Source organism: Balaenoptera borealis (assembly GCF_965194805.1).
Source record: "Balaenoptera borealis genome assembly, chromosome: 16".
Taxonomy (NCBI): Eukaryota; Metazoa; Chordata; class Mammalia; order Artiodactyla; family Balaenopteridae; genus Balaenoptera; species Balaenoptera borealis.
The window spans coordinates 44364089-44391642 of NC_138872.1; the positions used below are offsets into that span (position 1 = coordinate 44364089).

The window sequence follows — 27554 nt, forward strand, 5'->3', positions numbered from 1 at the left end:
GTTTTATCGATGGGTAATAGCTGTCTGGTGAGGTTTCACAGAGAATGCAAAGCAGGCAGGCTCTAAATGGCTAAAAATTTGTGTTTGGGCTATTTTTAAAGTAATTGGATATGTAAAGTTGGAGTTTGGCGCTGATGGGCCTTTTGAGCTAAGGTGTCTCAGCCTGCAGTGAGGAATTAAACAGCCTGGGGCCGAGCTGCTGTTTCTAAAACTTGACCCTGTGCAGAACTTTCCAAAGGGGCTGGCCGGCGGTCAGCCAGGGTGTTGATGGACTTCTCTCACTGGGGAGGGGTTTGGATCAGGTCAGCGGTGTCCGGCCGCACATCAGGCACAACTGGGGGGGCTTGAACCTGCAAGACAGAATCTTGGGCCTTGTTTACAGCTGCCCCAGGGGAGGTGCCCCCCTCAGGAGTACTGGGCTGGGTGGCCTCCAGGTTCTTCTCCAGTTCTTTATACTCTCATTGTAAGAGGGGACTGGCTGGGTCCGGAGCAGGGATGGGCTGTGTGGACACAGGCCTTTGTCTGAGTTCCGGCCGCCTTTCTAGCTGTATGCAGTTGCCTTCTGTCCTGGCTGGACTCCTCGTTTTCTCCGTCGTAGGAAGGGGCAACCAGGTCTTCAAGCACGCTGCCACAAGCTCTAAATCACATTCCTAAATTAAGATTTTCAAATGTACACAACAGTGTAGAAAAGGAGAGTTAACAATATAGAGTCCGAGCTAGATGGGAAGGCTCTGTTTTATGTGGAATCGTGTTCGGCAAGGAAAAGGGGCGCTTTGGCCAGTGTCACCATTTTCGTTGGTGAGTTTGCACAAGGCACCTTCCCCTGAGGAGCAGGGGCCGGGGGTAGGGGGATTACATCAGCCCCCTTTGCAGGACGGCCCGTCCTTCTTTGTGGGGGCCCTGCGGAAGGGTTTGTGCGGTGCCGTGTGGCCTGCTCTTTGGGATTCCACTTTTTTTTTTTTTTTTTTTTAATTTATTTTATTTATGGCTGTGTTGGGTCCTCGTCTCTGTGCGAGGGCTCTCTCCAGTTGCGGCAAGCGGGGGCCACTCTTCATCGCGGTGCGTGGGCCTCTCGCTATCGCGGCCTCTCTTGTTGCGGAGCACAGGCTCCAGACGCGCAGGCTCAGCAATTGTGGCTCACGGGCCCAGCCGCTCCGCGGCATGTGGGATCCTCCCAGACCAGGGCCCGAACCCGTGTCCTCTGCATTGGCAGGCGGACTCTCAACCACCGCGCCACCAGGGAAGCCCCTGGGATTCCACTTTTAAAGGAACCACAGGACCAAGTCATTCCTGCCCTGCGCCCTTGCAGATGCCCTCTTGCTGTGCAGACACTGGCTGTGGCCATCACGCTGACAGACTGGGCACCGAGTGAGTGATGCATGTCCCAGCCTCTGAATGGGCGGTTTGCAGAGTTGGTCACTGACTTTGTTTACTTTCTTGACATCTTTGTTGAGGTGTAATTCACATACCATCATTCACCAGTTTAGAATGTCCAATTCAGGGGTTTTTAGTTTATTCAGAGAGATTTGCAACAGTCATCACAGTCTAAGTTAAGAATATTTTCATCACCGTTAACTTTTTTTGAGGTGAAATTCACATAAAATAAAGGGAACCACCTCAGAGTGTACAGTTCAGTGATGTTTCGTGTTGGGCAACCACCACTCTGGTTTCAAAACTTTTCCTCATCCTATGAAACTCCTTGTTCCCATTAAGTAATCACTCCCTGTCTCCCCTCCCACCAAGTGTCCGTTAGCACATGAGCGGATAAACGTTGGCAGGAGGTGCTGACACATGCTGCAGCTTGGATGAAGCCGGACACGTCGTGTTGAGCGCAGGGAGCGGCTCACAGAGGCCACACCGGTAGCTCCATTTACCCGAAACGCCCAGAAGGGCAGACACAGTCAGCTTGTGCAGAGTGTTTCAAACGCTACTCCAGGCTCCAGGTCAAGGCGTCTCCTCCTGTCCTCAGCAGGTGGCGTTGCTAGCAGTGACTGTGGGCTTGGGGTCAGACCTGGCCCTTGGTCTCGTCCTTCTGGCAGTGGGCCGTTCTCCGGCCACCGTGCCCCATCTGCTTCCCTCGTCCTGGAGCGGACGGTCCAGTTCCGCCCGGTCACCCTCCTGAGCACGTTGCATGGCACCTCTCGTTTTCACTGTCTTTGTCGTCACCCTTTTCGGGGCCCTTGCTCCTTGCCCGTCGCAGGCCTCTCAGGCCGTGCCCGCCTGCTGTTGTGTCTGGTGGTCAGTGCTGATCTGTGCCACGTGTGCGCTGCATACTCTCTGTTCTCGTACCCTTGACCACGTGAGTCAGTCACGATAGAAGAAGGCTCATGGGGTTTCGAGACCGGCCTGGGAGGGACGGGTTGCCTGATTTTCCCTTCCTGGTCACCTGTCTTCTGCCAGGAGCCTGGCAACTCGGCATTTCATCTGCTGGGGGTGCGTCCTCAACCCCATGCGAAAAGGGGGTTAGGAACAAAACTCGCTTTTTGGAGGTTATTAGAGGGAAAATAGGCGCAGTTTGGGACACTCATTAGCAGAAGGGAAGTGTCAAAGGTCAGTACTGTCCCCTGTGCATGAAGGTACAGGTGCACCTCAGTTCTGCTTGGAGGTGTCCCGGCTCGTCAGGTACAGGTGTGCTGTCCCCCCTCACTGTGGGACACAGTCAGCCCGGCTCTCTGCTGCCGCATGACAAGGTCTGCTTTCCTCCAGGTCTGGTCCTTGTCCTGGCATCCTCCTGAGGTCTCACCAGCGGTGCCTTCCGTGTCCGTGTTTCAGCTCACAGTCTGTTCTCACTTCGTCCTGAGCCCTTGCCAGCAGAGTCTTCAAGGTCCGTGTTTCTAACAACAGTCAGTTCGAAGAAATCTAGACCTTTTCTATCCTGCTCCTCACGATTCTTTCATCCTCCACCTACAGCTCGATTCCAGAGCTACTTCCTCATTTTTAGGTATTTGTTATAGCAGCGCCCCATTTCCAGGTAGCAGATTTAGTTTAATTAGAAAACTGTATTAGGACTTCCCTGGTGGCTCAGTGGTTAAGAATCCGCCTGCCAATGCAGGTGACACGGGTTCGAGCCGTGGTCCGGAAGATCCCATATGCCGCGGACCACCTAAGCCGTGTACCACAACTACTGAGCCTGCGCTCTAGAGCTGGTGAGCCGCAGCTACTGAGCCCACATGCCACAACTACTGAAGCCCGCACGCCTGGAGCCTGTGCTCTGTAACAGAGACAAGCCACAGCAACGAGAAGCCCGCGCACCACAATGAAGAATAGCACCCGCTCTCCGCAACTAGAGAAAGCCCGCACGCAGGAACGAAGACCCAACGCAGCCAAAAATAAATAATAAAATAAAATTAAAAAAAAAACTGTATTAGTTTTCTGTGGCCGCCATGACAAGCAACCACACACTTAATGTAAACAACACAAATTGATTCTCTCACAGTTTCGGGCTCAGGAGTCATGCACAGTCTCACTTTGCTGAAACCAGGGTATCAGCAGGGCCACCACGTTCCTCCTGGCAGCTCTAAGGACAGTCTGTTCCTCCTGTTTAGACTGAGGGCAGGATTCAAGCACTTCAGCATGCTGTCCATGTGTCTGCAGGGGGCACTCTGTCATTCTTTCATTTCCACCTACCCCCAGTAGAAGCAGAACGATTTGTTTTCTGCTTTATTTGCTTATTAAAATCATGAGTGTTCAGAACCGGGTAGGACTTTGAGGTTACTCTGCCGCAAACCCCGAGTCACAGTGGGGAACCGTGGGCTTTGGGGTGCAGTAGCTCACCTGAAGTGGCGTGGCTGTAGTTGGGACAGCTGGGGCTGGCACCCAGGCCCCCACATTTCTGCATTCTACATTGAAACCATCTTGTCAAAAGTCAAGTGAAACATTGCCCTCACGTCAAGTTGCTTTGTTAAGTGTGAGTCCTGATTTTTTTCAAGTCAACTTTTTTTGGTAGAAAAAGATTTCCCACTTTAGGAGCTCATGATTTTTTTTTTTTTTAAAATGTATTTATTTATTTATTTATTTATTTATTTATTTTGGCTGTGTTGGGTCTTCGTTTCTGTGCGAGGGCTCTCTCCAGTTGTGGCAAGCGGGGGCCACTCTTCATCGCGGTGCGCGGGCCTCTCACTATCGCGGCCTCTCCTGTTGCGGCCTCTCCTGTTGCGGAGCACAGGCTCCAGACGCGTAGGCTCAGCAATTGTGGCTCACGGGCCCAGCCGCTCCGCGGCATGTGGGATCCTCCCAGACCAGGGCTTGAACCCGTGTCCCCTGCACTGGCAGGCAGACTCTCAACCACTGCGCCACCAGGGAAACCCCCAGGAGCTCATGATTTTAATTTGCTTTAAGTTACTCTTGATTTCAGGTGTTCAGTGAATTTGAATACCCTGATGCAAGGAAACAGTGATCCTGGTCAGTTTATTTCTTAGCAGGAGGCTTCACGTGCTCTCTGGTCCAGGGTGAGTGAGGATGTGTGTGAAGATTGTTGGAGAGGAGTTTCAGTCCCCAGTGGTCATTTGTCCCCACGCTTTGCTAGAGGTCCCAGGGCACTGTCAGGTCTCCCCACGGCTTTCGCAGTAATGGCCTGGAGGTGTGATTTTGTAGATTCTCTAACTGTCTGTATCTGTCAGGCTTCTCCCAGGCAGAAGAGCTGGGGTCACCTCTTGAGCTCTTAGAGGTGCGATGCCCAAAATGGTTGGGGGTTGGATGCTCAGGATGTTCTGCTTCTGTTTCCTTTTTTTTTTAAATTACTTAATTAATTTTATTTATTTATTTATTATTTTTGGCTGTGTTGGGTCTTTGTTGCTGCACGTGGCCTTTCTCTGGTTGTGGCGAGGGAGGGCCGTTGCGGTGCGTGGGCTTCTTATTGCAGTGGCTTCTCTTGTTGCAGAGCACGGGCTCTAGGTGCGTGGGCTTTAGTAGTTGTGGCACTTGGGCTCAGTCGTTGTGGCGCGTGGGCTCTAGAGTGCAGGCTCAGTAGTTGTGGCGCACGGGCTTAGTTGCTCTGTGGCACATGGGATCTTCCCGGACCAGGGCTCGAACCTGTGTCCCCTGCATTGGCAGGCGGATTCTTAACCACCACGCCACCAGGGAAGCCCTGTTTCCTTCTTGAGTTTGTCTCTGAGCGTTGCTTCTTTGAGTCCAGGTGGCCAGAGGTGGTGGCTCAGGGATGCTGTCTTCCCCGTGGATGAGGGTGGCTCCTCGCCTCAGCGCCAGTCTCTCCTCTGTCACTTTGTGCCCATCAGTTCTTTGGGTTTGCCCACTTTTGACCTCTGCTAGAGGATCCAGGATACAGCTTAGCAGACTACCTGGGAAGTAACCGAGAAGAGTGTCCCACACGCTGAAAGGTTAACAAAAGAGCAAGGGCATGGAGTGCAGACACTGCTGACCTTCAGTCACTGGCATGGAGGTGGTGGCGGGCAGGCCGGGCGGGAGGGCTGCCCCTGCCCAGAGGGCCGAGACTGCGGCCACTCCGCCTGAGCCCTGCCCGGTGCCTTCGTGTGCTTTGTCTCTGGCAGCTCCTTCAGCGGCAGAGTGTTCCGAGCCACCTTCCTGATGCTGGCCGTGTTCCTCACCGTCCCCCTGCTCGGCGCCATGATGCTGCTGGACTCTCCCATAGACCCGCAGCCTCTCAGGTGAGCTGCTGCACAGCTTGGGGGGCTGGGGGTGCTGCTTGACAAAATATAGTAAACGGGCTGAAACGACTTCTCGACTGATAAACCAACCTGCTCTGAAAGGTAGGTTATTAGGGGAAATAGAGATCTGTGATTTCTTTAGTGCCTGTGTTTCATGTTAAGTTAGATGTTGTACAGTATTATCCGTGTTACTGTTTTAAAAACAAAACTGTACAAACCAAAATTAAAAACCAGAAAAATCCCAAACAAGAGAAGCTTAAGTGTTAGAGATGATTAACCTGAATTCATTTGAAGTGTCAAAAGCACACATAAACGAAGGTTAAGTTCAAGTTGCCTTCTTTAAATTTTTTAAGTAGCTGATTTGTTTTTTTTATTGATAAGTGCTATTTGTTCAGCAGTCACAAGTATGTTTGCTGGAATAAGGATTTATAAGTAGCTGATTTTTAGTAAATCTTGTAATTACTGTTCTGTTTTTCCTAACTTACTCTTTATCAGTGGGGATCTGTGGGTAATGCAGTCCGTTATAACTTGAAAAAATAGTATACACCTCAGGGTCTCGTGAATGTATTCACATTTGTAATTACAGTCACGCAGAGCCAGGCTCCTCTTGGTGTGATTATTTATGACATCAGGGGCTGTGCAGTCTGCTTCAGTAAGTTCCTGTTTCCCCTCCGAACCGCCCAGGGTCATGAGGCTGTCTGAAGTTTACTGTGAGTGAGTTCATGTAAGACTTAAAAGCTTCAGATAAGAACCCTGTCTCAGTATAGAGAGAATCTAACAGGTACAACTGAATAACACGTTGGTGGTTTGTGAGTGAGAGTTGAGGCTTCATAGTGGGTGGTGTGTTGGGCGTCCTCTCCAACGGGCTCCCTCCTGCCGACCCCCTCACTGTGTAGAAGGATGCGGCTAAGCCTGCCCCAAATGCAAACTGCCTGGGCCTTTCTGGATAATCCAGTTGGCCAGGCGGGAGCATGAATTGTGTCCACAGCTGGGGATCAAAACCTGGGCTGGGGAGCTGGCCTTGGAGAGAGGAGGCAGCGGGGAGCAGGTGAGCATCCGGCGTCTGAGGGGACGGGGAGGATTAGAGCTTCCGTGACCGAAGACCTGTGGTCTCAGTAGAGGTCATTTATTGTGCAGAGTGGTGAAGAAATTCGGGGAAAGAAGGTGTGAAGTCCTGACAGCCTGGAGGGGAGCGAGGTCAGGAAGGCTTTGAGGTTGTGCAGAGTGAGCCCTGTCTGTGGAGTAGATGTGCCGGGTGAGGAGAAACCCAGAGAAACCGGTGTGGCTGATGGGCCTCTCCAGGGCTCAGAGTTAGGGAATGACTGGCTCCCACATTGGGGGTGTGGGCCCCCAAAGCCAGAACGAAGGCAGAAGGCTGGCAGATGGTGAGAACGGGAACGATCTGGGGTTTGGGGAAAAGTGCTGATGACAGCAGCAAACGGGACTTTTGTAAAACTCCCTTCAGAGCAAAATGAGCAAGGAAGGGGGAGACCCACCGACTGGGGCGAGCGGTGCAGTCTCAGTGCTGGTGGGGCTCAGTTGGCGGAGGTGTCCTGGGGGCTCTGTCTGCAGGGGATTCAGGAAAACAGAGGACAGGCAGACCCAGAGGGTGCAAGGCCAGGGGAGACCCTTCCAGGGTGGCTTGTTATGCAGTTGGTGGCAGTCCTTAGGGAGCAGAGTCACCGGGAAGGCTGCCAGACTTGGCCAGATCCTGCTGTGCACAGCAGCCTTCTTTTCCTCGCTAGGAAGATTGGGGACTAGTGGACACGACACACGTGACATCCCGATTCCTGGAGGGTGTTGCCCAGTGTCCGTCAGGGTACATTTTCCATGTGGAGAGATGGGAGCACAGTGGTTGTGGTCACCTGTGGTTGGCACGGGCGCAGGAAACTTGCATCAGCTCAGTGGTCCTCACGGCACAGGAGGGTCTGCTCGTGGAACCAGAGGGGTTGGGGTGGCTCAAAGGTTTCCTGAGCACCTCTGAGGAGCCCAGTGTGTCTCCCTACCGAAGGGGTCAGGGGGCATGGGACACTGTCTCTCTCCTTCCCCTGCAGGTCTCCCGTGGGCCTTGCCTGAGTTTTATTTTTTGTGTTTCTATTTGCTCCTCACATCCCTGACCACCTGTAGCACTTTGTTGCTACGATTTATTTATTATCTTTGAGTTTTACAGTTTCACCCTGCTAATAAAATGCATACTTTTGACAGTAATGGTAATAGCTTTCAGTTGCTAGAAGAATTACTATTCCTGTTGGTTTTTTAAATCATAGCCACAAAAATCTCTTCTTTAAAACAGTGTTTTTTATGTTAAATTTTACAGGAACTGAAAAATATGGTTTAAATATGGCAGAAACAGTCCTATCCTTTTATGAAAAATAATGTTTCTGTTCCTTTCTGGATGGAAGCTGAGTCCTTCCACAAAGTGGTGGGTGGAGGCTGCGGTGATCACTGCTGAATTGGGGCCCATGGGCCGTGTCCTGGCCACATGCTTGTGAGACACATTCACAGCTCACAGTCGGGGGGACATTTCATCAGTTCGATCTCGGAAGGAAGACGAAAGAGTGATCCTGATCAGATGGAACCATGGGGAGAAACAGGATAAAATTGGAAACTGAGCATAAGTGGTGACTGAAGTTAGGGGGAGTAGCACGAGTGAATAGGCGTTAACAATTAATGAGTCAATGCGAGTCCACGGGACCTGGGCCGGCCCGAGGTGCTGGGCTGGGCCTCCTGGTCTGCTGTTCCCTGATGCTTCTGCGCCCAGCGGCAGATTACTCAGGCTCCTTGGGGGCAGGGACAGCGCGTGATACACTGAGTAGTTTGATGCTGCAGCCGTTCCCTGAGGACTTCCTGAGTGTAGGGAACCCGGCAGCGTACACGTGGGCAGAGGGAGGTTGAGTCTCAGGGGAGGCTCCTCTGCCACTGCTCTGTGTGCTTGTCTGTTGTTCCGTTTACACATGTACCTGCGCCTCGGGAGGTGTGACCTTCCCGGGCAGAGTTTGAACCCAAGTGTGTTGCAGGTCATGGTCCTGCTCTCCCCCTTTGGAAATAAAACTCCTTAGTTAACCCAAGAGTGTATTTTTGAAAAGCAGGTAGAAAGCCATAATTGGGAGGCAGCAGAGGGTGAAGCGGGGGGATTTAATTTGGGGGGAGTTGTGCTGTGTCTTGAGTAGGGGGCGGAAGGGAGTGAAGAGCTCTGCCTGGAGGGGGATGGGGGTGGAGAGTTCCCACATCGCCACCCCCCAGCCACCCACCCCCCCTTGGTTGTCCCACTCTGGTGGGCGAGGTGGGGGAGAAGTGGGAGCTCTCCCCCGTTCTTCCCTCCCTCCCTCCCACGGTACTCCCTGGGAGCCTCCTGGGTGCCAGGTGTTCAGGATACAACAGGGAAAAAACACAACAAATTCCTGATCTCGTGTGTTCTTGTGGGGACAGACAGTCGACAGAGAGAAGTGAGAGCTGAAAAGTGCTGCCAACAAAGTCGAGTGGGGTGGGGTCTGTGCTTCTGGGGGCGGTGTTGGGCGCTAAATTGGGTGGTGGGAGCAGGCTTCACTGAGAAGGTTATGGGGAGGAGGCAGCAGACTTAGGATGGGAGATGCCTGGTGCCCTCAGGGACCAGCAGGGAGGCAGAGTGAGGGGAGGAGAGGAGGCTGTGGCCGGACTTCAGGGCGAGGAGCTCATGGAAGACCTTGGCTCCGGGGGAGAGGGCCCGTTGCAGGGGTTTGAGGGGCGGATGCCGTGATCTGACTGTTTCCCAAGGTGCAGGGGGGCTGCTGGGTTGCGAGCAGACTGTGGAGGACAAGGGAGGAGGTGGGGAGGGAAGATGGTGGCATGGACCAGGCTGGCAGCAGAGGACCTGACTTGTACAGGCGCCATCAGCAAGAGTTGCTGACGGGTTGGGAGAAACGGCGTATTTGCCTGTGGACGGAGAGGGGAGGGCTCCTGGGGCTGCTTCTGCGTGCGGGGAGGGGTCCAGGCCACAGAGGGAGCTGGGGGCCCCCCGAGAGTGACAGGCGGGAGACAGGTGCGCGGGTGCGGACGCTGGGGCTGTGGCGCCAGGCCCAGCCGTCTTCTGTCCCCTCTGTGGAGTGGGAGGTGAGGCTGTCACTGTGAAATGTCCACTCCGCTCCCTCTGTCTCAGCGGGACCCGGATGGCCTGGCAGGCCGGGGGAGAATAAAGGCCTGGGTGTGTGAACCGGAAGGTGGAGCAGGTTGGATGGGTGGGCGGAGGCCCGGTGGCCTCGGGTGGCTGCGCGTGTGTGGAGTTCTTGCATCAGCCACGCTTATGTTCTCAGTTCTCTTTTGTGCTATGACCTGTCCTGATATCCCAGGAAGTTCTTTTTCTTAACTTGTGCTTCTGGCAACTAAGGATGTTATTGGAACGTGTGCGCTTTGTCAAAGAATGGGGAGTTATGCGTGTAGGTCCTTGTAGGTCCTCCGTAAATACTTTCTTCATGTACTTTTATAGACAAATCCCTATAATTGCGTTATTTTACAGCTTCAAAGAACCCCCGCTCTTGCTTGGTGTCCTGCAGCCAAATACGAAGTTACGACAGGCGGAAAGGCTTTTTGAAAATCAGCTTGTTGGGCCAGAGTCCATAGCACATATCGGGGGTAAGTAGACCCCTGGGACTTGGCGCTGTCTGTTGCCTGAGTGGGGTCCTGTGGGGGCAGCTCTGTGGGGAGCCCCGGGCAGCCTTCTTGGCTGCGGTCGTGTGCGTGTTTGTCTACCAGATGCCCTGCGGGAGCCTGTCACCTCTCCGAGTTGCAGGCCATTTTAGTGCTGGGTGATTTTGAGTTCATGTCTGTGAAGCATTTTATTCTGCTCAAACTGTTGGACCCTTTAAAATGAAAGGAGAAAGGAAAAAATGTGGACAAACATTGGTGTTTAGTTCATTTATCACATTGGGTAGGTGTTACTTGATAGGACATTCCTAGCACAGATTGTCTTTGTGTAGATTTCATTTTTGGAAAGAACAGGAACCATTCTCAATATTTCCACTTTTTTTTTAAAGCTCACTTTGGTGGGTACATTTAAGGGTAACCATCTGCTTCAAACTTGCCCAAACCTAAGAACTGGAATAGGGTCTGGTTCTAATTCTTGAGTCTGTAGCAACCTGGAACAGGTCTTTTCTGTCTGTTAGAGTGAGAATTAAGCTCAGGAATCAAAAAATATAGTTAATGAAAAGGTTGCTGAGGGTTGAGGCATGAGGATTTCCCAGCCACTTCTTACCTCGGCTCACTGGCCGTCTTTCCAAAGCACGGTGGAACGGCTGTGGGCATGGATGGCCAGTGTGCTTCTGTTTCCTTCCGAAGGCCTGTCAGGCCCACGCCTCCACCTCTGTTGCTGTGGACCAGCCCCTCTTTCCCAGCCCTACTGTTTGGCTGGCCCGAGGACTGGGTATTTCTGCAGTTGGTGGTTTCTCTTTGGCAAAGTCAGAATTGTTCAGGAGGGATGGGCACTTCATGATAGAGCTTCATATTTCTCTTAAAAAGATTTTGATGTTTATTAATTTCACAGATTTTGTGTTTTTGGTTAAAAAAACCAGTATTGACATTTAAAACTGGAACTTTGAGGAGTTATAGTGATTTTTAAAAAAATCTCTCAGAGGATGCTTTTCTTGTCTTTTCTACTTGGCCTGATGCCTCATCTTGCTCTGTCATCACGCCTCCCTTTTCTCTCTTAAAGGAGCTGCTTGTCCTTTGGTGATATTTCTGGTTACCCCCTGCAGGTGTGAACCGCACAAAGGCCCCGGGGACCCACTGCTGCGGGCAGTGGAGGGAGGCACTAGCCTCAGGAGGTGCCGATGAACATCCTTTAATTTTTTAAATAGACTTTATGTTTTAGAGCAGTTTTGGAGTCACAGCAAAATTGAGGGGAAGGTACAGAGATTTACCGTATATCCCCTACCCCCTACTTGCCCCATTATTATTATTTTTTAAAATTTATTTATTTTATTTGTTTATATTTTGCTGCATCGGGTCTTCGGTTGCTGTGCACGGGCTTTCTCTAGTTGCGCTGAGCGGGGGCTACTCTTCGTGCGGTATGTGGGCTTCTCATCCCAGTGGCTTCTCTTGTTGTGGAGCACGGGCTCTAGGCGCGGGGGCTTCAGTAGTTGTAACATGCGGGCTGAGTAGTTGTGGCTCACGGGCTCTAGAGCGCAGGCTCAAGTTGTGGTGCACAGGCTTAGTTGCTCCGCGGCATGTGGGATCTTCCTGGACCAGGGCTTGAACCTGTGTCCTGTGCATTGGCAGGCGGATTCTTAACCACTGCGCCACCAGGGAAGCCCCTTGCCCCGTTATTAACATCTCCCATGAGATGGTACATTTGTTTTAATTGATGACCCTCCATTGACACATCATCATAACCAGATTCCACAGTTTACATTAGGGTTCACTCTTGGTGTGTACGTTCTATGGGTTTGGACAAATGTTTAATGACATGCATCCATCATTATAGTATCATACAGAGAATTTTTACTGCCCCTCCAGAAATTCTCTGTGCTCCACCTCTTCATCCCTCTCTGCTCCCAGCCTCTGGCAACCACTGGTCTGTTTCCTGTCTCCTTAGTTTTGCCTTTTCCAAATGTCTTAGAGTTAGAATTATACAGCATATACTCTTTTCAGATTGACTTCTTTTACTTAACTGATATGCATTTAAGGTTCCTCCATGTCTTTTCATGGCTTTATAGCTCATTCCTTTTTATTGCTGAATAATATTCCGTTGCCTGGATGTAGCATAGTTTATTTTTCCATTCACCTACTGGAGGACATTTTGGTTGCTTCCAAGGTTTGGAAATTATAAATAAACCTGCTGTAAACATCTGTGTGCAAATTATTTTGTGGACTTAAGTTTTCAGTTCATTTGGGCAAATACCAAAATAATTGCTGGATCATATAGTAAGAGTATGTTTAGTTTCATAAGAAACTGCCAAACTGCCTTTCAAAGTGGCTGTACCATTTTGCATTCCCCCCGAGCAATGAATGAGAGTTCCTGTTGCTCCACATCCTCGCCAGCATTTGGTGTTGTCAGTGTTCTGGATTTTGGCCATTTTAATAGGTGTGAAGTGGTATCTCATGGCTGTTTTAATTTGCAATTTCCTGCTGACATATGATGTGGAGCATCTTTTCATGTGCTTATTTGCCATCTGTATATCTTCTGTGGTGAGGTGTCTGTTTAAGTCTTTGGGATATTTTTAAAATTGGATTGTTCATTTTCTTATTGTTGAGTTTTAAGAGTTCTTTGTATATTTTGGATACAAGTTCTTTATCAGATGCATCATTTGCAGATATTTTCTCCCAGTCTGTGGCTTATCTTCTTATTCTCTAGACGGTGTCTTTCTCAGAGCAGAAGTTTTTAGTTTTAATGAAGTCCAGCTTATAAATTCTTTCTTTCATGGATTATGTCTTTGGTTTTATATTTAAAATGTCATCACCACACCCAAAGTCAACTAAGTTTTCTCCTTTTTTATCTTCTAGGAGTTTTGTAGTTTTGTGTTTTACTTGATCTAGGTCTATGATCCATTTTGAGTTAATTTTTGTGAAGGGTGTGAGGTCTGTGTCTAGGTTCATCTTTTTGCAGGTGAATGTCCAGTTGTTCCAGCAACATTTGTTGAAGAGACCATCTATACCTCATTATATTGCCTTTGCTTCTTTGTTAGAGATGAGTTGTGGATCTATTTCTGGGCTCTGTATTCTGTTACTTTGATCTATTTGTCTGTTCTTTTGCTATTACCACACTGCCTTCATTATTGTAGCTTTATAATAAGTCTTGAAGTCAGGTAGTGTCTGTCCTCCAGCTTTTTGTGTTGGCTATTCTGGGTCTTTTGCTTCTCCATATAAGCATTAGAATCATTTTGTGGATATCTACAAAATAGCTGCTTGGTATTGCTTTGAATCTATAGATCAAGTTGGGAAGAACCTCTTGACAATGTTGAATCTTCCAATCCATGAACATGGAATATCTCTCCTTTTATTTAGTTCTTTGATTTCTGTTATCAGAGTTCCATGGTTTTCCTCATCTAGATCTTGTACATATTTTGTTATATTTAAACCAAATACTTCATTCTTTTGGAAGCTAGTGTAAATGGTATTCTGATTTTAATTTCAAATTTCACTTGTTCATTGCTGGTATGTAGGAAACTGATTGACTTTTGTATATTATCTTTGTGTCCTGCAACCTTGCTATAATTGCTTATTAGTTCCAGGAATTTTTGTTGTTGTTGTTGATCCTTTGGGATTTTCGACATAAACAATCATGTCATCTACAAGTGAAGATAGCTTTATTTTCTCCTTCCCAATAAGTATACCTTTTATGTCCTTTTCTGGTCTTATTGCTTTAGCTAGAACTTTCAGTCCAGTATTGTAAAGGAGTGATGAAAGCAGACATCCTTGCTTTGTTCCTGATTTTAGTGGGAAAGCGTCTAGTTTTCACCATTAAGTATGATGTTAACTGTAGGTTTTTTGTAGATATTCTTTATCAAGTTGAGGAAGTTACCCTGTACTCCTAATTTGCTAAAAGTTTTTATCATGAAATGAGTGTTGGATTTTTGTCAATGCTTTTTCTGCATCTATTGATATGTTCATGTAGTTTTTCTTTAGTCTGTCGATATTGTGGATTACTTAACCGATTTTAAATGCTAAACTAGCCTCGTGTACTTGGGATAAATCCCACTTGGTTGGGGCGTATAATTCTTTTTATACATTGTTGGATTTGATTTGCTAATATTTTCTTGAGGATTTTTGCATCTTTGTACATGAGAGATGTTGGTCTGTAGTTTTCTTTTTTAATTTATTTTTATTTATTTATTTTTGGCTGCGTTGGGTCTTCGTTGCTGCGCGAGGGCTTTCTCTAGTTGCGGTGAGCGGGGGCTACTCTTCATTGCAGTGTGCGGGCTTCTCAGGTGGCTTCTCTTGTTACGGAGCATGGGCTCTAGGTGCGCGGGCTTCAGTAGTTGTGGCACGCAGGCTCAGTGGTTGTGGCTCGCTAACTCTAGAGCACAGGCTTGGTAGTTGTGGCGCACGGGCTTAGTTGCTCCGCGGCATGTGGGATCTTCCTGGACCAGGGCTCGAACCCATGTCCCCTGCATTGGCAGGCAGATTCTTAACCACTGCGCCACCAGGAAAGTCTGGTCTGTAGTTTTCTTGAAATGACTTTGTCTGGTTTTGGTATTAGGGTGATGCTGGCTTCATAGAATGAGTTAAGAAGTATTTCCTCTGCTTCTGTTTTCTGGAAGAGATTATAGAAAATTGGTATCATTTCTTCCTTAAATGTTTAGTAGAATTCATCAGTGAACCCATCTCAGCCTGGTACTGTTTTAGAAGGTTATTAATTATTGATGCATTTCCTCAATAGATAAAGACCTATTCAGATTGTTTCTTTTCTTCTTGTGTGAGTTTTGGCAGATTGTGTCTTTCAAGGAAGTGGACCATTTCATCTACATTATCAAATTTGTGGACATAGAGTTGTTCATAGTGTTCCTTTATTATCCTTTTAATGTCCATGGGGTCTATAGTGATGTTCCCGCTTTCATTTCTGATATTGGTAATTTCTGTCTTTTCTCTTTTTTGTTAGCCTGGCTAGAGGATTATTTATTGGGTTCGCCAAAAAGTGTGTTTGGGTTTTCCGTAGCATCTTACGGAAAAACCCAAACAAACTTTTGGGCCAACCCAGTATTTTATTGATTTTTCAAAGAACCAGCTTTTGTTTTGGTGATTTTTCTCTATTGATTTCCTGTTTTCAGTTTCATTGATATCTGCTCTAATTTTTATGATTTCTTTCTTCTGCTTACCTGGGGTTTCATTTGCTCTTCTTTTTCTAGTTTCCTAAGATGGAAGCTTAGATGATTGATTTTAGTTCTTTTTTCTTTTCTAATATATGCCTTTGATGCTACAACTTTCTTTCTAAGCACTGCTTTCTCTGCAGCCAGAAAATTTTGATAAGTTGTATTTTCATTTTAATTTAGTTCAAAATGTTTTCTAATTTCTCTTGAGATTTCTTCTTTGACTTATGTGTTATTTAGAAGTGCACGTTGTTTAATCTCCAAGTATTTTGTGATTTTCCAACTCTCTTTCTGTTATTGATTTCTAGTTTAATTTCATTTTGGTCTGAGAGCAGACGTTGTATGATTTTTATTCTTTTAAATTTGTTAAGGTGTGTGTTGTGGCCCAGAATATGGTCTGTCTTGGTGAATGTTCCATGTGAACTTGAGAAGAATATATATTCTGCTGTTGTTTGGATGAGGTAGTTGATATCCAGTTAATCAGTGATGCTGTTGAGTTCAACTGTGTCTTTACTAATTTTCTGTCTGTAGGATCTTTCCATTTCTTTTTATTTTTTTTTATATCGAAGTATAGTTGATTTTCAACATTGTGTTAATTTCTGCTGTACAGCAAAGTGACTCAGTTACACATATATATACGTTCTTTTTCATATTCTTTTTCATTATGGTTTATCCCAGGACATTGAATATAGTTCCCTGTGCTGTACAGTCAGACCTTGTTGTCCATCAGTATCTGTCCATTTCTGAGAGAGGTATGCTGAGGTCTCCTCCCCTAATCATGGATTCATCTGCTTCCTTGCGGTTCTGTCAGTTTTGCCTCATGTATTTTGATGTTTGTTTTTAGGCACATACATGTTAAGGACTGTTATGTCTTCTCTACAGTTGACCCTTTGTCATTACGTGGAGGCCTTCTTTATCCTTGATTGTGTTCCTAGGTCTGCAGCTGCTCTGAGATTAATAGAGCTACTCCAGCTTTCTTTTGATTAGTGTTAGTGTAGTGTATCTTTCTCTGTCCCTTCATTTTTAATCTATATGTGTCTGTATATCTAAAGAGGGTTTCTTGTAGACTGCATATAGTTGGGTCTTGTTTTTTGATACACTCTGACAGTCTCTGTTTTTTAATTGGGGTTTTTCTACCATTGATGTTGAAAGTGATAATTGATATACAGTTGACCCTTGAACAAGTCAGGTTTGAACTGTGTGGGTCCACTTACACGTGGATTTTTTTCCAGTAAATACATTCTGCAGCACTACTCGATCCGCAGTTGCTTAAATCCACGGGTGCGGAACCTTGTGATGCAGAACCTCTCGAATGCAGGACCTGGAGGGTGTGAGGGCTGACTATAAAGTTATACAGACTTTCGACTGTGCACAGGGTTGACACCCCTAACTCCCAGGTTGTTCAAGGGTTAACTGTAGTTGGATTACTATCTCCCATATCTGTTACTGTTTTCTATTCATTGCCTTTGTTTTTTTATTTCTTATTTTCTCTTCTACTCTCCTTCTGACTTTGTAGTTTCAGCTGAACATTTATGATTCTATTTTCTCTCCTTCACATATCAGTTATACTTATTTTAAAAACTTTTTTTAGTGGTTGCCCTAGAGTTTGCAATATACATTTAAAAATATGTAGCATTTCATGAATTTGCACATCATCTTTGTGGTTCCAGTTCTAGTGTATGTGCTGCTGAAGTGAGCACTTAATTTTACACCGAGGGCCTTCCTAGCAGTTCTTCCCCTTTGGTTGGGTGTAATTGGCTACAGCAGCAGACACTGACATGAAGCAGACATGAACAGCCCCAAGTGCTGAGTGTCAGCCCGAGGGTCCCCGCTTCTTTGAGGGTAGAAAATCCTGTTTTTATCCCTTACTGGTGTCTGCTGTGCCCTGGATCCAGCCTCAGGGTCATGACCATGCTGGTTCTGAGGCCCCCATGGGGTTTATCGCTGCACGTGTTAAGACTTTTGTCCCCAGACACCACTTGCCTTCATCTTCAAAACTGCCGTTTCCTCTCTGGAGATAAAAAGCACAGACTGGCCGCCTCTGTTGTAGAAGGTTGTGAGAGCACAGTTCTTAGGCTAACCCAGTAACACCCTTATTCCCTCCTATCTTTAAACAGATGTAATGTTCACTGGTACAGCGGATGGCCGAGTCGTAAAACTTGAAAACGGTGAAGTAGAGACCATCGCCCGGTTTGGCTCAGGCCCATGCAGTAAGTCAGTGACCCCTGACACGTGTCTCTTCCAGGCACCCAGGAGGGTGCCAGGAGGAGCTGAGTTCCCCAGAAGTCGGGTCCTTGGAGGAGGAGAGCCTGATGGCCCAGCTAGAGGCTGCCTGGGCTCCTCATTTGCCACCTGTGCTTGCAGTTTCCCATCCAGCTGTGGCCGTGGCCCTGCCGGGCCCCCACACCCCAGAGCTGCTGCAAGAGGTGTGGGCTTTGTTCCTCACGTGCTAGAGCGCATTCCTGCACTAGCCCCTCAGGAACCTCAGCCCTGCGTCCAGAGTGAAATACCCTTAGGTCACTCAGCTTTTAGAAACTCACTGTTTAAAAACTGATAGCTCCCAGACTTATTTGTTATCTTTTTTTAAGAGCTAGAATGTTTTTCTAAAAATGATGCATTTTTAGGGTGAAATGCGAACAACGCGGAGAAGAAAGTAAAAATCACCTCAGAGTCTTCTCAGATGTAACTGTTAACAATTTAATGAATAACTTTTCAGATTTCTTTCTGTTCATGGATACTCACACCTACACATGGTTTTATGTGATGGAATCATACTCTACATTTGGGTATTTAACCTGCTTTTTCCCAGTCCGTATTTTGCCTATAAGTGCCTCTGCAGTAAGTGCCCTGCAGTATACACCTTGAGGAGCACACCCTGCAGTAAGCACCCTGCGGTGAGCACCCTATAGTAAGTGCCCTGCAGTAAGCACTCTGCAGTAAGCACCCTGCAGTAAGCACTCTGCAGTAAGCACTCTGCAATAAGCACACTGCAGTAAACACCCTGCAGTAAACACCCTGCGGTAAGCACCCTGCGGTAAGCACCCTGCGGTAAGCACTCTGCAGTAAGCACCCTGCAGTAAGCACCCTATAGTAAGCACTCTGCAGTAAGCACCCTGCAGTAAGCACTCTGCAATAAGCACACTGCAGTAAACACCCTGCAGTAAACACCCTGCGGTAAGCACCCTGCGGTAAGCACCCTGCAGTAAGCACTCTGCAGTAAGCACTCTGCAATAAGCACACTGCAGTAAACACCCTGCGGTAAGCACCCTGCGGTAAGCACCCTGCAGTAAGCACTCTGCAGTAAGCACTCTGCAATAAGCACACTGCAGTAAACACCCTGCAGTAAGCACTCTGCAGTAAGCACCTTGCAGTAAGCACCCTATAGTAAGCACTCTGCAGTAAGCACTCTGCAGTAAGCACTCTGCAATAAGCACACTGCAGTAAACACCCTGCAGTAAGCACTCTGCAGTAAGCACCTTGCAGTAAGCACCCTATAGTAAGCACTCTGCAGTAAGCACCCTGCAGTAAGCACTCTGCAATAAGCACACTGCAGTAAACACCCTGCGGTAAACACCCTGCGGTAAGCACCCTGCGGTAAGCACCCTGCAGTAAGCACTCTGCAGTAAGCACTCTGCAATAAGCACACTGCAGTAAACACCCTGCAGTAAGCACTCTGCAGTAAGCACCTTGCAGTAAGCACCCTATAGTAAGCACTCTGCAGTAAGCACTCTGCAGTAAGCACCCTGCAGTAAGCACTCTGCAGTAAGCACCTTGCAGTAAGCACCCTATAGTAAGCACTCTGCAGTAAGCACTCTGCAATAAGCACACTGCAGTAAACACCCTGCGGTAAGCACCCTATAGTAAGTGCCCTGCAGTAAGCACTCTGCAGTAAGCACCCTGCAGTAAGCACTCTGCAGTAAGCACCTTGCAGTAAGCACCCTATAGTAAGCACTCTGCAGTAAGCACTCTGCAATAAGCACACTGCAGTAAACACCCTGCGGTAAGCACCCTATAGTAAGCGCCCTGCAGTAAGCACTCTGCAGTAAGCACCCTGCAGTAAGCACTCTGCAGTAAGCACCCTGCAGTAAGCACCCTATAGTAAGCGCCCTGCAGTAAGCACTCTGCAGGAAGCACCCTGCAGTAAGCACTCTGCAGTAAGCACCCTGCAGTAAGCACCCTATAGTAAGTGCCCTGCAGTAAGCACTCTGCAGTAAGCACCCTGCAGTAAGCACTCTGCAGTAAGCACCCTGCAGTAAGCACCCTATAGTAAGCACCCTGCAGTAAGCACTCTGTGATAAGTGCCCTGCAGGGAGTGCCCAGCAATAAATATGCTCTGCCACAGGTTTAAAAAGAGTATAGGTAGTAGAACAGGAGAATGGATCTAAGCAGTAAAATAGGAGCTTTCCCTTTATGACGGGTGGAGGGACCCTGCCATGTCCCTGGATGGGCACAGCATTCAGGTCCAGCTGTTGGGCTTAAATCCCACTCCTGAGGTTCTGGGGGATTCAGGAGTGGGGCCTGTGTCTGCTGACGTCCCTGAGTTAACTGTTTGAGTCTCAGGATGCTGATGTGAACTTGATTCTTGGGTATCAGTTGCTGTGCTTATGTCCACATCCAGATTCTCGGGTGGTCCCTCTAGACATGCTGGACAATTGTCCTGAGCTCTAGGGGGGCTGGAACACGGGGGGCCGAGTCTGTCTCTGATGCCATGGTCTGTTTTGTTCTCTGCAGCATGATGCAGGTTTAGGACGGGGTGGAGGAGGTGTTTGGACACTGAGGGGCCACAAATCTTGGACCAGCCACTGATTCCTGTCTGTTTGTTTCCCTAGAAACCCGAGATGACGAGCCTGCTTGTGGGAGACCCCTGGGCATCCGGGCCGGGCCCAACGGGACCCTTTTTGTGGCTGATGCATACAAAGGGCTATTTGAAGTAAATCCCTGGAAACGTAAGTGACAGTAACTTGTTTCCTTCTATGATGATTGCTGATCTTTTAAACAATATGTGCATTTATTTATAAATGGATTTAGTAGAATTTGTTCAGTACAGTCTACTGGAGACCCTGATGTTTTTCTTACTCACTGAATGGAACTGAAAATATTACCTGCAGATACCAGCCAGTATTCACACCGTGTGGCTCCTCACTTATGCCTGCTTCTGGCGCATTCCCTCCTTTCCCCTGGCCTTTGTGTTTGAGCCACAGGATCTCAGCAGGACTCATTTTGAGGATGTTAGGCTCCTCTTCTTAACTTTACTTCTCTGTGTATTTCTCTGCTTCTGGTCTCGCTGTTTGTTTTCTGCCTCTCTGTCTTTTCATTTTTCCTTCCTCCAGCTCCTTCTCCTGTTTCTCTCCCCTGACTGGGCGTGATGTCACCTCGATCAGTGCTACAGTATTGCTGTGTGCGCTTCAGCGGGAGGTTCATGCTGAGGGAGGAGTTGCCATCGGGGGTGGTGCACCGGGCCCCCGGGCGGCCCCTGCTCTGCTGGCTGCTGGCTGTGTGAGAGTTACTCAGCCTCTCTGTGCCTGCTTTCCTCACCCACGGGGCAGGGATGACGGGAGTGCCTGCCATGTGGGATAGTTGTGGGGGGTTTAAATGGGATTATATGTGGGAAGCGCTGAGTGCTCCTTGAACGTTTGTGCTACAATCTAAAAAGATTTACTATGATTCCTGCTTTTTAAATTTAAAAGCAGATGAGGTGAACATTCTATAATTCTCTCAAGCAAACAAATAGAAAATTGCCTTTTTAACCTAAGATCCTTAGCAGATTTTTAAGTCAGTTGGTCTTGATAAAAGGAGTTCCTCATCCTTAGAGGGGGGATTCTGCCTTTAGTGGAGCTGGTCTAAAAAACATTCATCACCTAATAGAAAGAAAGGAAAACACTGATTTTTACTGTAAGAAGGAATAAATCTTCTGTCAGGACACGGAGAAGCTCTTTTAGTTTCCTTTTAAATCAGTTAGGCCGATTGATATTTTGAAATTATTGAGATACACGTTCTTAGAATACAAGCAAGTCTCTCCCCTTCTTTCCTTTTCTTCCTCCCCCCCTTCCCTCAGGTGAAGTAAAACTGCTGCTGTCCTCCGAGACACCCATTGAGGGGAGGAAAATGTCCTTCGTGAACGATCTTACAGTAACTCGGGACGGGAGGAAGATTTATTTTACGGATTCTAGCAGCAAATGGCAAAGACGAGATTATCTGCTTCTGGTGATGGAGGGGACGGATGATGGTCGGTGAGTGTTCCTTCCGGATCTTCTCCTCAGGGAGGCCGTAGACAGGCAGGGTGACTTCGCAGAGCTTATTACATCCCGGAATTGTTGGGGTGTTTCTGAGCATAGTACTCAGCTTTTAAGGGAGGATCTTACCGTCTCCTGGAAACAGGTGGCGGACACAATGAAACAGCGAGATGTTCTCACTTTCTTCTTTGGAGTAATGAAGGTAGAATGGCCAGGCTGTCTGAGGGTGTGGTCTCGCAGCCGGGGGAGACCTCACAGGTGGCCTCTGAAGGGGACTCCTGTGAGGCTGCAGCCACGGTGGCCCTCCCTGGTGCTGAACCAGTGAACCAGCCACGGTCAGTGAGAGAACTGACTGTGGGCTTTTCTGGAGGAGGGTGCCTGGGTCTGCCCTGGACAGGGATGGGCCTGCAGGGCCAGCCTGGAACTGGTCTGAGCAGAGGATGGGGGCCCTGCTACTCTTGTGGAGGACGAGTCCCCCTCCATAGGCCCTGGCCCGAGGGCCCAGACCGGGAGCAGGGCTCCAGCCCAGCAGGGGCCCCCAGACACCCTGTGTGACCCTCCGCTGTTGGCTCCCGCAGCCTGCTGGAGTACGACACCGAGACCAAGGAGGTGAAGGTTTTGCTGGACCACCTGCGGTTCCCCAACGGGGTACAGCTCTCTCCTGCGGAGGACTTTGTCCTGGTGGCGGAATTGACCATGGCGAGGATCAGGAGGTGCGTGAGCTGATGTCAGGTCCACCGGGCTGTGGGCCGGGCGGGTGTGAGGTGTCAGCTGCAGAGCCTGCGACGCAGCGGGTGCCTGTCCTGTGTGATGAGAGAGTCATCTTCCCTCTCCCTTCCTCAGCCTTCTTGCGCGTCATGGGCTGGGAGAGTCTTGATGGAATGCTGACTGCAATCCCGGCCCTTTTCCCTGCTGGTGGGCCTGGTCCGGCCCTGCTTCCTGCACCTGCTTCTCGCTGGGCCCAGGGCTCTGAGGGCTTCTAGGAGCAGCCGTGACATCGTTCGTGATGGACGTGTTTACAGTTGTATCCATTCGGTTATTGGGACCAAGACCAATTTGGTGCTCGGCTAAAATTTTTCCTTCAATTGGGGGGCTGCCACTCATTGCCTGCTTGGGTGAATTTTTCAGGTTCTACGTGTCTGGCCTGATGAAGGGAGGGGCCGACCTGTTTGTGGAGAACTTGCCTGGATTCCCGGACAACATCCGAGCCAGCAGCTCCGGGGGTTACTGGGTCGGCATGTCGACCATTCGCTCCAATCCTGGGTTTTCCATGTTGGATTTCTTATCCGAGAGACCGTATCTTAAAAGAATGATTTTTAAGGTAACTGTGAAAACTATTGATTTCAAAAAACAAAATGAAAATGCATCTAATTATGGGTTTTTTGACCTTTATGGAAGCTCTGAAAATTCTAGTTCTGCTTATAGTATTTGGTGCTTTTAATGACTTCTTTAAAACACATTTTATTCTTCACCTTGTAATGTAAATGTAAACATTTGAGCCCTCTGATTTTTTCTCCTGGTTTCCTTGTCTGGGTATTTTTATCGTCACCCTCCCCATCATGACCTGTTGGGGCCTCTGCCCTGCCTGTCCCTCTTGCTCTCCGCTCTCCCCCAGACCCCGCCCCCAGCAAACTCAGCTCTTCCTTGAGTGGTTGCAGGTGCCCCTTCCTCCCGCCCCGCTTCCTCCTGCCTCCTCGGAGCCTCATCACCCCCTTCATGGGATTCTGCCCATGTCCTTAGTTGCAAATACTAAACTATTTGAGACTTAAGGTCCTGGAAGGTGCTGGGCAGCAGTTGCTGCTGAGTCTGTGCGACACGTAGCCCTGTGTCTGTGCCCTGCCAAGGGCTGCGGGCACCTTCTCAGTGAGGCTGGCCCACGTCCTTCAGTGTTGTTCCGAGTTCGGCAGGTCACTGTTCAGAAATGACGCATCATCGGCTGCAGAGTTACATCTGTTCGCTGGGGCCTGGAGGGGGGCAGAATGGCAGAGTGGGCAAGGAGAAGGGTTTTGAGGAAGGCCTGACCAGCTATGGGGCCCTGGGCAGGGGACGTGGTCTCTCTGCCTCAGTTTCTCCATCTGTCAAGTGGGAAGAATAATAGCACTTCATTAGGTGATGGAAAAATTTAATGAGAATATGCAGATGATGCCCTTAGCTGAGTGCTTGAAGCTGGTACCCATCAGAGGATGTGCTCTGTCCGTGGTGATCGCATCTCTCCCCTGGTTGACAGGATGCATCTCTGCCCTGGTGGGACGTGTGCTCCATCAGAGCAGGTGCTTTTTCTGTTGAGTTCCCTCCTTTATCCTCAGCGCCTAGAACAGTGTCTGCATCAGGAGCCAAGACCGTGCGTGAGAAAGAGCCAGCGGGGTGGGCGTGTTCTCGGACATGGGCGTCCTGGGCAGGAGTGGCCCGGCGTCTTCATGTGGCTGGGAGATAGATGGTGGGTCTGGGGCAGGTGGGAGGTGGGAGAGGACCACAGGCCTTGCAGACTTGAAAAGGAGGTTAGATTTTCTTCAGAATGTTGTTGAAGTCTTTGAGGATTTTCTTTTTTTAGTTTTGAGACAACATCAGACCTAAAAAGCAGCAGGAAGGGAACAGAGAACGTCTTTCCCTCAGCTGTTTGCAGGCAGGTGGCTGACCAGTCGCCCTCGGACGCTCTAAGCACTGTTCCTATAGCAGGGACGACCCCCTTGGGACAGGATATCCCGTGGATACGGGTGACCCTCCGGTGCACAGACTCAGCTCAGGCTCGCCAGTGGCCCAGGGGTGTCCTTTGTAATGGAACTGTGCCCAGGGTCGGGCTGGCTTAGTCGCTGCCTCTCCTTGTCCCCTTCAGCCTGGAGCAGCTCCCAGACCTGACCTTCAGGATCCCAGGTCAGCTCTGCTGCAGAATGTCCCTGCCTTGGGCTGCCTGGTGTTTCTCACGGTCAGGTTCAGGCTGTGCCTCTCCGGTGCCCTCAGTGTGACCTGTCGGGAGGTGCCTGGTGTCCACTTGTCCCTGCAGTGCCCGTCACCTCATCCAGTGGTGGCTGCCGGGTTTCCACTGTGAAGTTACTCTTTATCATTTGTAATTAATTGTAGTGGGGATAGTTAGTAAGTGTCATTATGATCTCGGGGTTGATGGTTTTATCAGTGATTATGATCGGTTAACCATTGTTGCTTACTTTGACGCTCACATTGTCCGGCTGTGGCCAGTGGGAGCCCCATCCGTATGGCCCCTTGACCTTTGCATGTGTCCCAGTCGTTCTTGGAGTAGTTCCTGCTTCCTGGCCCTGCACATTGTTCACGCTCCTCTCGTTCTTTCCCTGCCCCACTCTGGGATCAGCCGTTTCTCAGGGATCCTGGCTCCTCCGAGAGGGGACAAGTGCCAAGTGTGCTTACTGACGGGGTGTCGCTGCTCCCAGGCCCTCGTGACAGAGCTGGGGGTGTGTTTTAAGCTGCCAGTTTTCTTACCATCTGTGTTTGTACTTCCCTTCTCTAAGGGTGAAAAACCTGGGTCTCATGCTCCTTCATACCTATGTGATCAGATTCCCCAGTTGTCCCTGTCTGTAGCCATTGTCCCCTGTCACGTGGCCTCAGCTGTCATGTGGCCCCCGCATCACATGGCCCCGGCTAGGGCTCTAGCACCCATGCCAGCCCTTTTCCCTCCTCCCAGCCGTGTGCAGGGGCCTTACCTCTCAAGGGCTCATGGCCTGTGCCAGGTCACCCTGCTGCAGGACACCATCTCCCCTGCTTGGGCCCTGACACCCTGCTTGGAGCCATGGCCCTGTCTTTTCTCCAGCGTGGACTCTCCCTGCTCAGACCGACTCTCTGGTCTGGGCCGCCCCTGCACGCACCTACCCTGCTTGGCTCCACAAGCCACTTCTTGACTGAATTGTTCAGGTGTGGGGTGTGCCAGTATTTTAAAAAGGCAGCTGCAGTGCCGTGTGGAAGCGAGCCGGGGGGGAGGTGGTCCAGCGGCCGGGAGAGGTGGGGGGCAGGGTGGGTGGGACGTGCACAGCAGGTGACGAGAGCCACGGTGCCCGGCCTGTGGGACTCCATGTGGCCCGCATCACGCTCCCCTCTCACTGTGCTTCCCTTTCAGCTGTTCAGCCAGGAGACGGTGATGAAGTTTGTGCCGCGGTACAGCCTCGTCCTGGAGCTCAGTGACAGCGGGGCCTTCCGGAGGAGCCTGCACGACCCCGATGGGCAGGTGGCCGCTTACGTGAGCGAGGTGCACGAGCATGATGGGCACCTGTACCTGGGCTCCTTTAGGTCCCCTTTCCTCTGCAGACTCCGCCTGCAGTCTGCCTAGGCCTGTCGTTGCCCTGCGCGCCACCCCTGGGCCAGGAGGTGCGTGGACACACCCTTCCCACCTGCACCTGCCGGTCTGCGGAGGTGTGGTGCAGCCTCTCGGGACACCCTTACCTGGACTTGGCCTTGCATCTGCCGTGGGGGAGATGAGTCCACGTAAAGCCCTTTTCTCTTCCAAACCTTCCCAAGCGCAGTGATTCTTTAGGACCCGGGGACTTGGTGCACTTAACAGGCTTCAGGTGTGGGGATGGAGCTGTGGGTGAGTCGGCTGGCGTCTCGCTTTTGCTGCTGGCTGTATCCCGCCAGCCTCGATGCCTTTGTTGTTAAATGGGTGATATCTGTCTTTGTGAGAGGGGCTCCGGGAGGGCTCGCAGAGCTCAGAGCAAACGTGTGTGAAGCCTCGGACGGGCTGTGCAGGCGAAGAGGGCACGGCTACGTTCCCCAGAGTCAAGTGAGGCCCGAGCCTCGGCCCTGGGCGTCCCTCCTGTGGCTCCCACCCTCCTACTGCACCTGGCCCCCTCCCTACCCGGGTCCCCGCCAGCGCTCTGAAGGCCAGGACCCTGGGTGTGTGTGGAGGAAGAGCACGTTGATTCCAGCAGCTCAGAGGACTCACCGGCTTCTCCATGGACAGCCTGCCGTGCGGATCAGAGGATGGGGAGTGAAGGTGGGCGCTGGGCACCAGGAGTCCTGTTCATACGCCTGGTTCCTCACCCCAGACCCAGGTGTGAATAGTGCACGTGCTGGGGTTGCGTCTGCTCTAGTGTTACAAGCCTGACGCTGCTGTGTGTCCTGACGGGTGTGTCCACACATGGTCCCGGTTGTGGGGTGATCCATGTGATTATGGTAATTAAATGGACTTTTCTGCTGATTAACCTCTTGATGGTGTTGCCTGGGAATTTCTTCTGTGCTTTAATCTACTTTAACAGTGAGTGAGGTCTTGTCCTCTGCCTGTCGTGAGGGCCGTTCTGCTGGGGTCATGTTTAGATTTGCTCGGGGCCTCCCCTGTGGCCGCCTGCCTCCCACGCTGACTCAGTCCACATGACACTGCTCTCCTGTTTCCATTCTGCAAGGTGGGGCTGATGTCTGCTCCTTCCTTTCCCACGTATTTGTGAGAACACGTCAGGGATTGTGTCCCTGGAATTGTCTTTGTGACTTGAAAAGACGATATTTTGACTAGGGGATGACATTGAACGTCAAGGATGGCCGACATCGTGGTGAGACTTGAACCGTTTGTGTCTTGTGCTGGTTCATAGCTCCTTTCCCCTCCCTGCTCCTCTCCATTTTAGGGGAGAGAGTCAGGATCTGATGGGGGCTCATTCCGAGTTGCCTCCTCGGGGCCAGCTTTACGCACAGCCGCATACAGCAGAGTCAGACTGGCTGCATGGCCGTGATGTGACCTGTGTCCTGTCAGGTGATGTAACTTCATAGGAAATGCTTTTTAACAGGCAACAGTGCACCCGTGTATCGAGTCTGCAGGAATAGTAAGGTGAAACCTCACCATTCTGCCTTGAAAACACACAACCCAAGCGCGCTGACCCTGAACGTTTCTTCTTGGTTGGGAACTGAGGGCTGCACAGAGAAGCTGGTAGCTTTTCACAGTTTTCAGCAAAGGTGTCTTTTTTTTGTTTTGA

At 49.8% G+C, this 27554-nt stretch overlaps 1 protein-coding gene across 2 annotated transcripts in view; it reads left to right on the plus strand.

The window, feature by feature from the left end:
- The window catches only part of APMAP (adipocyte plasma membrane associated protein), a 30129-nt gene extending 3334 nt beyond the window's left edge, over window positions 1-26795 (plus strand). Inside the window, exons 2-9 of one of the 2 annotated variants that reach the window (XM_082360167.1) lie at window positions 5508-5624; window positions 10117-10232; window positions 17518-17610; window positions 20230-20346; window positions 21456-21630; window positions 22212-22346; window positions 22762-22954; window positions 25715-26795. In XM_082360167.1, the coding sequence (XP_082216293.1) occupies window positions 5508-5624; window positions 10117-10232; window positions 17518-17610; window positions 20230-20346; window positions 21456-21630; window positions 22212-22346; window positions 22762-22954; window positions 25715-25924 (1156 nt within the window). In that variant the 3' untranslated portion in view covers window positions 25925-26795. The remainder of the gene's footprint in view (window positions 1-5507; window positions 5625-10116; window positions 10233-17517; window positions 17611-20229; window positions 20347-21455; window positions 21631-22211; window positions 22347-22761; window positions 22955-25714) is intronic. The other variant, XM_082360168.1, reaches the window with a different exon arrangement.
- Window positions 26796-27554: the final 759 nt, after the last annotated feature.